Source organism: Vombatus ursinus, unplaced genomic scaffold (genome assembly GCF_900497805.2).
Source record: "Vombatus ursinus unplaced genomic scaffold, bare-nosed wombat genome assembly UNPS02000577.1, whole genome shotgun sequence".
Taxonomy (NCBI): Eukaryota; Metazoa; Chordata; class Mammalia; order Diprotodontia; family Vombatidae; genus Vombatus; species Vombatus ursinus.
The window spans coordinates 89,981-104,835 of record NW_020940355.1 but is presented as its reverse complement, the minus strand read 5'-3'; the positions used below and the strand labels follow the sequence as shown (position 1 = coordinate 104,835).

The window sequence follows — 14,855 nt, the reverse complement described above, 5'->3', positions numbered from 1 at the left end:
CGATGATCGCATGCATCAGTCCAACGTTTAGGGCCAAAGGTAAAGAAGCCCCTCAGCTTACCCTCCCTGACGGCCACGGAGAGGGTAGCCATGCTGCTTAGGCCCTGGCGATCCTTCACTGTCAGTCGGAAGTGGTAGGTGCCAACCTGCAGTCCAGTGACTGTGGCTACAGCTTTGTCGATGTTTTCCATCTCCACAGCACTTGGGCCTCTGCAAGAAAACAGCAAGGTTGGGGGTGGAAATTACCACATGTGGCTTTGTTTCTGCCAGGCATTATTATCTACATCTTTTTAAACTCCTATTTTTTCAGTGAGAATCTGCATTAGCTAGAGAATTCATGATGGGCTTAGAATGAAAGAATACGGTGGCTTGAATTCTACATTGCAAGACTTATCAGCCCTACGGAGCTTTTATCAGGCTCTGTTGGATTCCTGGGAATAAGGTACATATTGGTAAGTTAGTAAAATGATCTGCCCTTTGGATAATAAGACTTGCATACTATTCCTAACTTCTCATCTAAACAAAAACAGGAAAATTAACGAGAATATAAGGTGTGGAGCCGGACTTTCTGGGTACTAGTCCTGGCTTTGCCACTCACTAGTTCTGTGATCTTGGGCAAGTTACTTCAAAACCCTTTGAGCCTCAGTTTCCTCATTTATAAAGGAGGGCATTGGATTAAATGATCTCAAAGTTGCCCTTTCTACCCCCAAGTTCTACAGTTTTCTCTTTTTCAGGTCAAGGTTAGAACGGTATATATTATTATCTCCCATATTCTCAGTTATCCAATCAGTCAGTACAGTGTTGTACCAAAGACCAAGAAGGACATCAATTTACCCTGCTGTTGGAGGCCCCTAGGTGGTTGGGTGGATAAGCACTGTGCCTGAAGTCAGGAAGACACGAGTTCAAATCCAGCCTCAGACACTCATTAGCTATGTGGCCCTGGGCAAGTCACTTAACCTCTGTTTATTTAATCTATAGGAGGAGGAAATAGCAAACCACTCCAGTATCTTTGCTTTTATCTCAACTGGCTAGAGAGTTGAACACAACACACAGACATACACATGCAATTTGGTCTAGAAATACAATAAATCCAATAAGGATTTGTGCAGGGATCAGGAAAGGGGAGAACAGATTGGGGAAAGAGTTGTTGTCCAGTCACGTCTGACTCTTCATAACCTCATATGGGTGTGGTTGGTTTTTTTTTTTGCAAAGATACTAGAGTGATTTGCTACCTGATATTTTCCCAGTGATAGAAAATGATGCCTTGGTCATCAGTGCTTCTGCTTCCATCAAGGACCATGCTTTCCACAGGGAATGTCAGCTCTTTGTCTGGGCCAGCCACAGCTACAGGAGGACTGTTGTTTTCTACAATAACAAAACCAGAATGTGAAAATGAGCACTTTTAAAATTATATTACCAATGCTCAGATTCTTTTTTAAATGTTTGTTCTGAATTCATTTACATCAAGTCACAAAGTAATTGGACCCTCAGAACCACCAGGATACAGTTTCGTGTGAAAAATAATGAAGGTCCTACAGAATAGATTTTTAAAAAATCAATCAATCAACATTTATTAAGTATCTACTATGTGCCAGACACTGTGCTAAATACTAAGGATATAAAAGGAAGCAAAAGAAAGTCCCTGCCCTCAAGGGCTTACAATCTAGTGGGGGATACAACATATAATAAATACATACAAATCAAGCTATATTCAGGATAAATAGGAAATAATTAACGGAGGAAAGATATTAGAATTAAGAGGGTTTAGGGAATTTTGTTGTTGTTCAGTCATTTTCAGGCCTGTCCAACTCTTCATGACCCCATTTGTGGTTTTCTTCTCAAAGATCCTGGAGTGGTTTGCCATTTCTTTCTCCAGCTCATTTTACAGATGAGGAAACCAAGGCAAACAGGGTTAAGTGATTTACCCAGGGTCACACAGCTAGTAAGTGTCTGAGGAGGTATTTGAACTCAGGAAGATGAATCTTCCTAACTCCGGACCCAGCACTCTATCCAGGAAAGGCTTCCAGTAAAAGATGAGATTTTAGCTGGGATTTAAAGGAAACTAGGGAGGTCAGTAGGCAGAGTGGAGGAGGTTGAACATTCCAGGCATGGGGAACAGCCAGAGAAAATGCTCTGAGCAAAGAGATGGAGTGTCTTGTTTGTGGAAGAGTCAGGAGGCCGGGATCACTGAATCAAAGAGTATATGTTGAGGAATAAGGTGTAAGAAGACTGGAAAGGTAGGAAGGGGCTAGGTTATGAAGGTTATGAACATATTACAAGGATGGGACATTATATAAATTGTCAAAAAAAAGTTTCTGTATTGGATATTTGGCAAAATTGGCTTTCTTTGTCACCAGGGAGAGTTCAATCAAGGGTAGAGGTAATGACTCTAACATAGAGTCAAAAGTTATTTTTGACTTTTAAATAAATTTTTAGATTTCAATTATTTAAATTTTAATTTAAATTAAATAAAAATTTAAATGATTTTCAAATAAATGAATGAATGAATTGAATGAATGAATAAAAGTTCCTAGAATTCACAGGATTCTTTGAGTGGGTTATTGAGATTTTTGCACAACCATACCCAAGCTCTAAATAAAGTGCCCAGCTGTTGCCTGTAGGCCAAGAATATTTGCTATAGCTTTCACATAACAGATGACACCAGCTACCATGTCTACCACAAGCATTTGTGACTACATATATAGTTACTATGCAGATTATTGAAATGGCCCACAGTAGTAACCAAACATGTCATAAAAATATGTTTTCACCAAGGAAGTACTAGACATTCCAACTGATCATCAGGTGAACTAGTGAGTACTGGGCTGCAGTGGGATTGTGTCCTTTTCTGTCTAGGACAGGTCAGCAGATTTTAGTTTTTCTGCATCTTAGTTTCTGTGAAGGTAAAATGAGAATTCTCCTTTCCTTTCAATTCACCAAGAAAACAGCAGTGGAAGTAAGAGCTGTGGCACAGATTCCCTTTCTTTCTCTAGAATAAAAAGCTACAGATGCCATTTAAGTCAGCAGAGCAGTTGGGGTATTATAAGTTAAGGCATTTAAGAAATGTAGAGGTAGCTCATACAGAGCTACCAGGTGGCGCAGTGGCTACAGTCCTAGACTTGGAGTCAGGCAGACCCTGCATTCAAATCCAGCTTCAATCACTTAATAGATGTGTGACTGGGCAAGTCACTTAACTTCTGTCTGCCTCAGTTTCCTCCTTTGTAAAATGGGGATATCACCTACCTCCTAGGGTTATTATAAGGATAAAGGATGATAATAATATTTGTATTTAGATTCAGAGAGACAGAAACCTAGCCTCAAGGTCAGATACAATCATAGTCTGAGACTTAGAGATATGTACTGTTAAGGGGTCCCTTGAACTTGTCTTTTTGAGTTGCCATATTTTCCAGGGACACTGAACCCAGCGTACGCAGGAGGCCTTGAATGTGGCAAGGATGAAGCCCTCACCCTGCCCCAGGCTGATATAATGTATTGTTTGCCTCCCAAACTGGACTCCCTGTGTGTCCTCGGCAGTCAAGACAGGCACTAGACAGTCTGCACTAGGCTTGTGCAGCTGGGACCCTTGTAGATAGGCAGACCATCGTATCTTCTTGGTCTAGCAGTTCCCAAGGGAAAGGAACGCAGCTTTTGCCATTGGCCTTGCTCCTCCCTTTGGAAGAGGTTTTGTTCTTTTCCCACCTTTATTATACCTTTCCCTCTCCCATGTCATGGCCCTTTAGGTGGAAATTTGGGCTTCTTCTTCCTTTGCTATACTGTGTGGCCAGCTTCTGTATGGATTGTGAACTCTGTGGGTTCCACATGTGTGCTCACTTCTCTTGTAATAAACCTAGTTTTCACATACGTTTCATGAAGATGTGATTGCCTATTGACAGTACATATAGAAATGAGGAAACTGAGACAGAATGACAAATGAAAAAACAGACAAAAACACAGACACTCAAGGGCTAAAACACTGATACAGAGAAAGATGGAAGACTGACATAATATTCGTAAAGTACTTAAAGTACTATGAAATGAGTAAGGAATGAGGAGGAAGAAGAAGCCCCACAGGTCCACCAAAAACTGCCCTCTAGTGTCATTCTTTCCCTGCCTTTCTCTTCAGGCTCCCTCCCACTCTTGAGTGCCTGTCTTGGGAGAGGGCCACAGAAGCCACTGCCTAGTTCCCAAGAGCCTGCAAGGGGAGGGCGTAAGGGCCTCAAAAACACAGGTGTTCCATCAGCCACCACCACCATCCATATGTGGAACAACAAATGGAGAAGTTTTGAATGCTGTGGATCAGTTCACTTACCTTGGTAGTGTACTTTCCAGGGATGTACACATTGATGATGAGGTTGACACATGCATTGCCAGAGCTAGATCAGTGTTTGGGAGGCTCCAAAGGAAAGTATGGGAAAGAAGTATTAGACTGACTACCAAAATGAAGGTCTACAGAGCCGCTGTGCTGACCTCATTGTTGTATGCCTATGAAACCTGGATAGAATACCAACGCCATGCCAAGAAACTGAATCGCTTTGATTTGAATTGTCTTAGGAAGATTCTGAAGATCACCTGGCAGGATAAGATACCAGACACTGAGGCCTTTCTTGAACTAAACTGCCAAGCATTCAAACTGTACTGTAGAGAGCACAACTCCAATGGGCTGGCCACATTGTTCAAATGCCAAACATACACTTGCCAAAAAGACTATTTTATGGAGAATTCACATAGGGCAAGCATTCACATGGTGTCAGAAGAAGTGATACAAGGACACTCTTCAGGTTTCTCTTAAGAACTTTGGAGAAAAAAAAGAACTTTGGAATTGATTGTGTGACATGGAAGACACTGGCATCAGAGAAGGTGCTGTGCTCTATGGGCAAAGCAGAATTGAAATAGCACAAAAGAAACGTGAGATGTGCAAATTTAGAGAATCCACCCCAAATGTTCACATGGATTATTTGTGTCCAACCTATGGTAGAACATTCTGAGCTCATACTGGTCTGACGAGCCACAGTTGGACACACTGTACCTTGACGTTAGCATAGTGATGTCATTTTGGTCCTTTTTGAGAATGAAGGACAACAACCAATACCAAAATACTATGTAAACACTGGCTGTTGTTGTTGTTGTTATCATTATGACACTCATATTTAGCTTCTTTCCAAAAAGTAGCAAAGGTAAGAATAAGGGAGCTTTATTTCCATAGGCATGTTAGTTAGATATAGGTTGAATACTTTCTTAGGACATCAGAAAGCAAGGCACAGCTTCTTCCAGCAACAGGCCATTCATTGACAAGTATCAAAAGTAAAATCATACTACAGAATATTGGACAAGGGCTCAGCTGACCTTGGGGGTGTAGGATGGAAGAGGAAGTATAATCTCAGATATCAGTAGGGTCACATCCTCAGGAACTACCTACAAACAAGAAGCTAAATTATAAAGTCAATCTACTTCTACCTGGCCATAGGACATCTGAGTGTCTGGCCACAGTGTCCTAAAAAGACCCTTCTAAGAAATGCCTGTATCACTGAGGCAGAAGAGTAAAATATCTATGACCATATCAGAAGATTCTAGACTTTGAGCTAAATGATTCTTCAGAGGCCATGCCCTTTAACCTCCTCATTTTACAGGTGAAATCTGAAATTGGAGTGACCTTGAGGATGACTGCACTGTGACATTTCATCCCAGGGTCTGGAAATTAAAATTATAATGGGACTCTGGAACTAAAAGCAAAAACTCCTTTTATTTCAGGTCCCAATGTCTGCTGCCTCAATTCAATCCCAACTCAGGGATTTAGGACGAATTTCTCTCTGCTCAGAGTCAACAGGCTCAAGGTATTTTCATTCTCACCTACCAGGCTGGACAATCACAGTGACCTCAGCAGTGGATTGCTGTGTTGATGAATCTGTGATCATCAGCTGAAATGTATAATCTCCTTCCTGCATTGCCGACAACTGAAGGTACGGTGTTCTCACTCCCTGGGCATTTGACAATTAAAAAAAGAAAGAAAAGACAAATATAGGATTATAGACAATATGCATAGAGGACCTAATGAGAAAATATGACATTTTGCAAAACTAAGAGACTTAATAAAGATATTTTGCCCAAGCAAGGAATGTTTGTATGTCTTCAGGGATTTGGGGATGAAAATTCAAAGCAGCAGAAATTCTCAGAGGCAGCATGTTATTCATTTGAGCTAAAATAATTAAAATGGCCACCTTTAGCTTTAATAGATGTTTATCTCTTCTGTTGGTAATAACAGCAATACTCCCATCTAAATGTCAGATTATTATGAAATATTTACACTATCTGAATGTTTAACTCCCATTATAATTTCTTTATTTCCCTTAACAATAGCTAACATTTATGTAAAGGTTTAAGGGCTGCAAAGTGCTTTTCATACATTACCTCTTTTAATTCTCACAGCAGTTTAAGGTAAGTGCTATTATTGTTGCCATTTTACAAATGAAGAAACTGAGGCTGAGAGAAATTAAGTGACTTGAGTAGGGTCACACATCTAGTAAGTGTCTGAGGCGGGATTTGAACTCAGGTGATCCTGATTATCCACTATAGCAACTAATTGCCTCAAGTTTCCCCTGCAAATATTTGAAAACAGAACCAAGATGTTTATAGATTATAGACTTTTGGAGCTAATAAGGACGCTTTAAAGATTATCTAGAACAATTCCCTCATTTTATAGATCAAGAAACTGAGGTCAAAAAAAGGTATAGTGACTTGCCCAGGATCACACAAGTAGTTAGTGGTAATTCTGGCATCTGAAATCGAAACACAGATCTCTAAATCTAGCACTCTTTCTACCATAATATTTTGTCTACATTTCTCTTCATTTCTTGGTTAATATCTCAGCCATGTGTATACTTCCATCTTTCTCTTTATCTGTGTCTTAGTCCTTGAGTGTCTACATTTCTCAATCTGTTTCTCTATCTCTTATTCTGCCTCAGAATTTCCTTGTTTCTATACATATATCTCTGTGTCTCAGTCTGTGATTGTATTTGACCTTGACTCTAGGTCTCTGTCTCTGAATCTGTGTAACCTCTCTGAACCTCAGTTCCCTCTTCTGTAAAATTAGTTTTATGGTTCAACTAGATGATCTGGAACCTTCTATGATTCAATAAAATATCCTTTCTTCATGCTGACTTCAACACTTGAGTAGACCCATGATCTCTCCAACTGTACCTTCTCTTTCTATATGGCTTTCGTCCATATCCTTCCATGAATCTTCCACAGAGGGTCCCTGTCATGTGCTACCATTATGAATGTGCATGTGCATGAATGTCCATCCCTCAACATTGCTACATGATCAGTTCCCCTATCCTAATCATACACTCTTTGATGATATTTTTCTCTACTCCTAAAGATTTTTCACTGGTAATGTACTGCAATCTGTTCAACCCTATCATGCAGATACCACTGCCATTTAGATGGCCAATCATTTTAGTTCTTCTGAGACTGTTGCATTGCATCATTCAATAGGCCCAATTCATTATCTGTTCCTAATATCTGTTCAGGATAAATGCACTGACAGACCAGCTCTGTGCATTGTCCATCCAACTACATATAGTCTGATCAACATCTATTTTTCCTGTGTTTTTTTTTCTGTTCAGAAAATTAAGCCTAAACCTTTTAAGTAATTGTTAATCTCATTTAGGAGGCTCTGCATGATATCAGGGCTTGATACAATCAGCACAGTACCAAACACTAAGATCAGCATCTGGAAGGCTTCCCTATCTCTAAGGAATCTCTCTTTCATTTGGGTTCTGCACTAATGGCAAACTGTGAGGGACTGTCTGATGTTGGCAGCTACCAGGTTGGGCGCTGTGGCAAGAGTAGGGTAAGATCTGGGTATTTTGGAAGTCGAGGCAGGGGCTGTGGTAGGCTGAGTCGTGGTGAACTGGGATGGGCTGGGTATGGAGAAGCCCTGAGGCAGTGGGCAGTGCTATGTGAGATAAGCTGGGTGCAAGGAAGTAGCCGGAGCTTGAGCTCCTGAGGCGGTGCCACGTGGGAGTGGGACGGCAGAGGACTGAGTTCCCTTTGCTTAGTCCCCTCCCTATATGCAACGTCATCCCCAGACGCCTCTTGTGACCTTCCTGACTTCCTGGGTCCCTTTGTGCAGCACTGACCCCAGACCCCTCCTCCCAGTGTCTGAGTCTGACTTCCTAGGTCACGTATTCTGTCTATGCGCTAATCCCAGATGCCTCCTCCCTGTATCCGGTCCTAACCTCCTACGTCACTCCCTCCCCCTTGGTGTGCTAAACTCAGACAGCCCCTTCCGGTATCTGACCCTACAATCGTTGGCTAGTAAGCGGGCTGGGGAGGAGGGGCTAGGTAGGTATTTAGGAACGAGCGTGGTCAGATCACACGCGCGCTCTCTCCTGGCTCCTGTTCTGTTGCTCTGGCCTTGCTGCTTGGGCTTGCTATGATGGCTTGCTGTGATGGCCTCTGAATAAAGCTCTGGTGTTGGCACCTCCCGATGGCTCGTCTCTGTGTGTTTATCCGGCTGAGGACCGAAGACTCGGAAGTGAGTATGACTCTGGTAGCCTGCTCCTTATAGGAGGAGAGGGTACTGCGCGCGGCCGGCAGAAGGTCGGCGCGGCCAGTACAGCAAACAACTTAGGCAGATATACAGCTCCTTATTTTAAGCCTCTCTTGAGGTTAAAATCAAGGGTTGTTGAACAAACTTATATTTGGTGAGTTTGATTTTAACATTTGATATCTTATTGGAATGGCATTTGTTCTATAAAATAAAATGTTTTTTTGAATAGTAAAAAATCAATATACACAGTGCAATCTTATATTCTCTACAACTGTGTTCCTTCAGGATGTTGGATCAGGGGAAGAGACTTAGAACAGACTTCAGATGTCATTTAGTTTAAAACCTTCATCTTACAAACAAGGCCAAAGAGGTTAAGTGAGTTGTCTAAGATCATAAAGATGGGAGCGGGGATTCGAATTCAAGTCCTCTGCCTCCAAAAGCAACAGCTCTCCCAAAGAGACTCAGTCCAAAACGGTAGAAGAGGTCTAGCAGGGCCTAGAAAATGGACTTGAGTCAGTCACCCTAATGGACTGAGTGCTTTACTTTCTCTTTCTTTCTTTCCCTCTGCTCTCTAGCTCCCTTCTTTCTTTCCCATAGAGTTTAGAGCCTAGAATAGCATGCAGTTCAAGAAAGCTCCCTTCACAAAGTAATCACAAAATGAGGGAGGCTATGGGTAGCAATTCTACCCCTATACAGGACCAAAGGAAGACCTAAAGATACTCCAAACTATTTTTTAAGATTTGAAAAGGTGAAGGTTCCATGCCACATCACAAATTCGTAATACTGAAGTGCAGTAGAAAGTGGGTTTGATTTCAAGTCTCAGGATGTGGATTTGAATCCTGGCTATGCTGCTTTCTTCTTGTTATAACCCTTGGCAAGTCACTTTACTACTCCAGACCCTGGTGTTGGATAAGATGACTTTCAAGGTTCCTTCCAATCCAGGGTCCCTAAATCTCACAGTTCCATGCTCCCAAGTGCTATTCCTACTTCATAGAGCACACTGGGGACTGTGAAGTTGGAATCTCTATGTAAGGGTCCCAATGGCAAAATCACAGAATCTCAGAATTGAAAGGGATTCCAGAGGCCATCTATTCCAACCTGTGCCAGAATAAGGATTCCATCTGCAATACGTTTAACAAGTGGTCGTTCAGCTTTTGCATGAGGAGGAAACCATTACCTCCCAAGGAAAACCATTCCATTTTGGCCAGCTCTAATTGTTAAGAAGTTTTTTCTTACATCAAGCCTCTTTACAACTTATATCCACTGCTTCTGTTTATTCCCCCTGATGCCAAACAATTCAAACTATATTCTCTCTTCCACATGACAACCCTTCAAATAATTAAAGGCAGCTATCAGGCACCCTCCTACAAGTCTTTCCTTCTCCCTAGTTCCAGCTAATTACCATATGAGATGAACTCATCATCCTTCACTATCCTACTAATCCTTCTTTGGACAGTCTCCAGTTTATCAATAGCCTTCCTTAAGTGTAGTGTCCAAAACTGACCACTCTCAAGGTCTCTCTAAAGAACTCAGGAAGGTGAGACATGGGAAATACTGCCACAGGGCCACCCAGCAGGGTGTGCCTGCATCAAAAACAGTTCCACGCTCTATGAGCAAAACAGAATTGCAGTAGCTCAAAAAAAAAAACCCAAAAAACCAAGATGTGCAAATTTAGAGACATCTCCACTCCAAATGTTCGTATGGACTATTTGTGCCCAACCTGTGGTGGAGGCTTCCGAGCTTGTATTGGTCTGATCAGTCACAGAGGTACCTTGACCCCAACATACTGATGTCATTTTGGTCCCTTCAAAAACAAAGGACAGCAACCAAGTATGAAATCCAAAAGTGAACACAGTACTCCAAATGCAGTATGACTTGGGCAATTTGTTTATCTTAATGTAGTCTAAGACTACAATAATTTTCTTGCTTGAAATATCAAACTGTTAACTAATGCTGAGCTCCATACTCTTGGATCTAACCCTACCTCTTGCTTTCTACTTCAAGTTCTCCATATACATTGTCTTCCCCTAATAGAATATAAGCTTCTTGAGGGCAGGGGGTATCTTGCTTGCTTGAATTTATATCCCCAATGCTTAACACAGTGCCATGTACTTAATAAGTGCCTAAAAAATGCTTCTTCATTCATTCATTCATTCACTTACAAGGCCAGTGGGGTTGACCTTCTAAAACTGATCAATTGTTACATATGGAACCTTTGCAATCCCATACATTCATAACTCTAGGAGTGCCTGTGTTCCTCTTTCAACATCTCTAATGCATCAGCATAAAGACATTTCTAAACTCATCTTTCTAGGCCCCAAAACAAAATCCAGATTCAATTGATGAAAGACAGAGGCAAATTCTTCTGACGCCCTTAAACAAGAACTTACCTGCATGGCTACAACTTTGCTTTTACTATGTTGGCTCAGTGACCACTCGTAGCTGATAATCTGGTGGTCATCGCTGCTCTGGTTTCCATTGAGGGTGATGAAGTTCTGTGGTAAAGTTATCACCTGGTTTGGTCCTGCATTGGCAAGAGGTGGGTAGTCCACAGGTTTGTTGACTATTAGTAATGCAATAGTAGAGTTTGCAGCTCCATCTGAATCTATTACTGTTAACCTATGGAAAGGAGAATGAGAATGGGAGGGAGGGAGAGACGGAAAGGGGGGAGGAGGAGAGAGAGAGAGAGAGAGAGAGAGATGGAAGGAGGGAGAGATGGGGAGAGGGAGAGGAAGAAAGGGAGGGAGGGAGAAGGAAAGGGAGAGAGAAAGAGAGAGAAAATTCATTACACTAGTATTAGAAGAACCTCCCTACTTCCCAAATTTTAAGCTTAGATGCCTGTTTGTTCTACTTAGAGCTTATACTTTCAGACTTAAACTGTCTAGTAGGTTGGTCTGTTAGGGATATATTGAGGTAAAGAAAGCAAGGAGTTTGAAGATGGAACTAAGGTGGGAGGAGGGAGGACGGGGAGGAAAGCCTGAAGATATTCTGAAGATAAAGAAGTACTTTCCATAGGGTTGAGGAAAAGATGATTAACATTAAAATGGAAAAGGTGTTTCTGAAAGATAAAGAGATATCAGTCTTTTATTTAAATAATAATAATTTTAGGACCACTATTCTAGATCTCAGCAGAACAAGAAATAAATATTTGCATCAAAAATAATAGAAGGCACTCAATAGGCCATTGTGTGACAATTGACTGCTACAGAGCAAGATAGCATGGCATTTCCAACATATCACCATTGCAAAAAGAACAGGCCAGGCGATATGTGTCTTCATGTGGTGTCCTATGCAAAGAGAATTAACATCATAGAGTTAGAGCTTGAAGGGACCCCAGAGATTATCTATTATAAATTTCTCTTTTGAATCCAGTGAAGAACAGAATCCTAGAGATACTAAGTGACCTGCCAAGGTCACAGAGGTAGTAAGCATCAAGGCTAGGAATCAAAGCCAAATCCTCTAAACCTAATGCTTTTCCCACTATATCATGCTGCCCAGACAAAACCTCTGCTCTATCAATAATTTACCAGCTATTACAACACTATTAAAGGAAAATTATATAAAAAGACATCTTGACAACAGAATGAAAACAATAAACTAAGCTGAGGTTTATGTGTTCCATGGGTGTGTCCACACTGCTGCAGGAAGTTGCTAAGTTAGCTTTAAGTTTCACAAGTGGACTTGTTAGGACTACAGAAACAAGTGATCATTTGGGAAGGCATAATGGAGAATGTGGTCCATTATTTGAGAATTTATTAGATCAAAAGATCTTACTGCAGCCCAGGGCTCAAGCCTAGGTATTTACATAAGACTCTCCTCCTTGGTGGAGAGATTGATTATTTCATAGTCTGTGCCTGTGGGAGGGGCAGAGCTGGCAAGAGCTTGGGAGAGGAGCCCTTCTTCTAGCCTCTAGCTTTAAGAAAGGACACATGCTCTTCTAGATTCTTTTCAGGGAGAGGCCCTTGGTGGTCCAGAAGAAAGACTTCGGAAAGAAGTCCCCACGTAAAGGAGCCAGTGCCTTGAGCATGTCCTTATTTCCAGCTTGAGGCACTAAGGACTTTAAGGAATTTCCCCTGGGGTAATATTGAGTATTCTCTCATTGAGCTGAAATATCTCACTCGTAACAGAAAAGCTTATTCACTTGGTTTATTGTTTGGTATATTCTCATCTCTCTAATTTGTTTATAATCAGCTTGATTAAATGTGTTTATTTACTATGCAAGATATATGTGCGTATACATACATACATATATACACATGTGTGTATATATGTAAGATATTTTATATGACTAGAATTTGGTAGAATCAAGCCTTTGGATATTGCTTAGGGCATTCTTTCTTGGTTGAGGGATAGAAACCAAGAAAAGCAACTTGAACCTAAAAATTAATTATATATTTGTGTGCATGTGTATGTGTGTGTGTGTATATATATATATATATACACACACACACATATATATGTATATATATGTATATATGTGCGCATGTATATATGTGTGTATATGTATATATGCGTGTGTTTATATTTTACATGTGTATATGTATATTGTGTGTGTACATGTGTATATACATATGTATATAGGTGTATATGTATAAGTGCATATCTACATGCATATATATACATACACACATTGTATGTGTATGTGTGTGTATATATATACATATATATATATTTTATATTAGTGTCTCCTCTGTGAGGAAAACACAGTAAATCAGCCTCATGGTCCCATTCTCCTGTTCCTCTCCTGGAAGGAATCAAAGTTTCCTTGTGGAGGGGTAGTTGAGAGTCAAAGATCTGTGCTTCCCGGAGAGCCATATTTAGACAAACATATGTGGATGTACATATAACCGACACGGGTGAAACAAATACTCTACCATAGTAGCATAGACTTAGATGGAGCTGGAAAGGTCCTCAGAGGCCGTCTATTCCAACTCTCTCATTTTACAGTTGAGAAAATTGAGGCTTGGCAAGATTAAGTGATTTGTCCAAGGAGACACAGGTAGTAAGTGGCAGAGCTGGGATTTAAACCTACTCTTCTGACTCCAAATCCAATGGAGGAACAGGTGGTTCACAAATTCGACTTTCTAAAAAGAACTTATCTAGCATGGTTTCCTTAAAGGTTTGGCATTTACCATTAAAAAAGTTAACATTTCAATTTTCTATGTTAATTTAACTCATATCTTTCATTGAAATTACTTTTCTCTCATTTTGCTTTAAAAGAAAAATAAACATCTCAACTCCAATTAATCTTTGATTTTTTAGTGGTTAGAAGCACTGGTTACTCTTTTGGAACTTTCTTTGGATGACATGTTATCTAAGCAACTCTTTCATAGTATAGATTGCTATGGATTAGTATTACATTAAACTATCTGGAGGCTTTCAGGTAGGGCAAGGAAAAATGAAAACAGTAACAGAACAGAGACATCCTGGAGAAAAGCAGAGCCATAAGTAGGGCAATACAACCAGGGTTGAGCCCTGTGCACTGATGGAGAGCAGAGCTGGTGAGGGCAGTACCCTTCTTCCACAGCAATGCATTATCTCCACACTTTTAAGTCCTCTGCCAGCCCCTGCCTTCTCAGGAGTTGGGTGGGAAGAGGTGGATCCTAGGAGAGGATGAGACAACGGAGTCACAGAGCAGCAGACGGGCAGAGGAGAGGGAGGGAGAGAATTTATAACTCAAAATTTTAAAAATGAATGGTAAAAATTGTTTTTACATGTAATTGGGAAAAGTATTATTCAAAAAACAAAAATAAATGTTGCTCAATTGATTGAAAAGCCTATGTTCAAATGATATTGCTGACAAACCCCTAAAAGGAAATTGAACTTAAACAGAGAACTGGGGTTGTCACAGACATTTATAAAATGAAATCAATGACATGGGGCCATTATTCTACCTAAGAATCTAAGAACTAGTGGCACTAACATATTTCGAGACAATTAGTTTTTCCTTTTTTATCCCTAAAAAAGTCATATTATTGTTTATGGAATAATGAGATGAATTCTTAATAGTAGCTAGAAATTATAAGATTACAGAATAAAAAGAAGAAAAGCCATTACCTCTCCCAAGATTTCATCATCAAAATGTGAAAATGTCTAAGAAAAAAATTAATATAAAAAACAATAGGTAAGGAACAGAGGAGATACATCTCGCCATCTGTGCCATTCTTGATCTGGTGAAAAAGCACACTATACCCCATAAGACTATAAGCTCTCTGAGGGCAGGGACTGTTTCACTATTGACTTAGTATCCCTAGCATTTAACACAGTACCTTGCACAGAGGCACTTAGGGACTTGTTGATTCAT

The 14,855-nt window shown here is 40.5% G+C and overlaps 1 protein-coding gene across 2 annotated transcripts in view; it reads right to left on the bottom strand.

Annotated features, from left to right (window-relative positions):
* Positions 1 to 14,855, bottom strand: part of KIAA0319 (KIAA0319 ortholog) — a 116,857-nt gene that overhangs the window by 26,883 nt on the left and 75,119 nt on the right. For both annotated transcript variants that reach the window (XM_027862468.1, XM_027862536.1), the window contains exons 10-13: positions 10,942 to 11,170; positions 5,852 to 5,975; positions 1,233 to 1,365; positions 62 to 210 (exon numbers count right to left, since the gene is read on the bottom strand). In XM_027862468.1, coding sequence (XP_027718269.1) covers positions 62 to 210; positions 1,233 to 1,365; positions 5,852 to 5,975; positions 10,942 to 11,170 — 635 coding nt within the window. The remainder of the gene's footprint in view (positions 1 to 61; positions 211 to 1,232; positions 1,366 to 5,851; positions 5,976 to 10,941; positions 11,171 to 14,855) is intronic.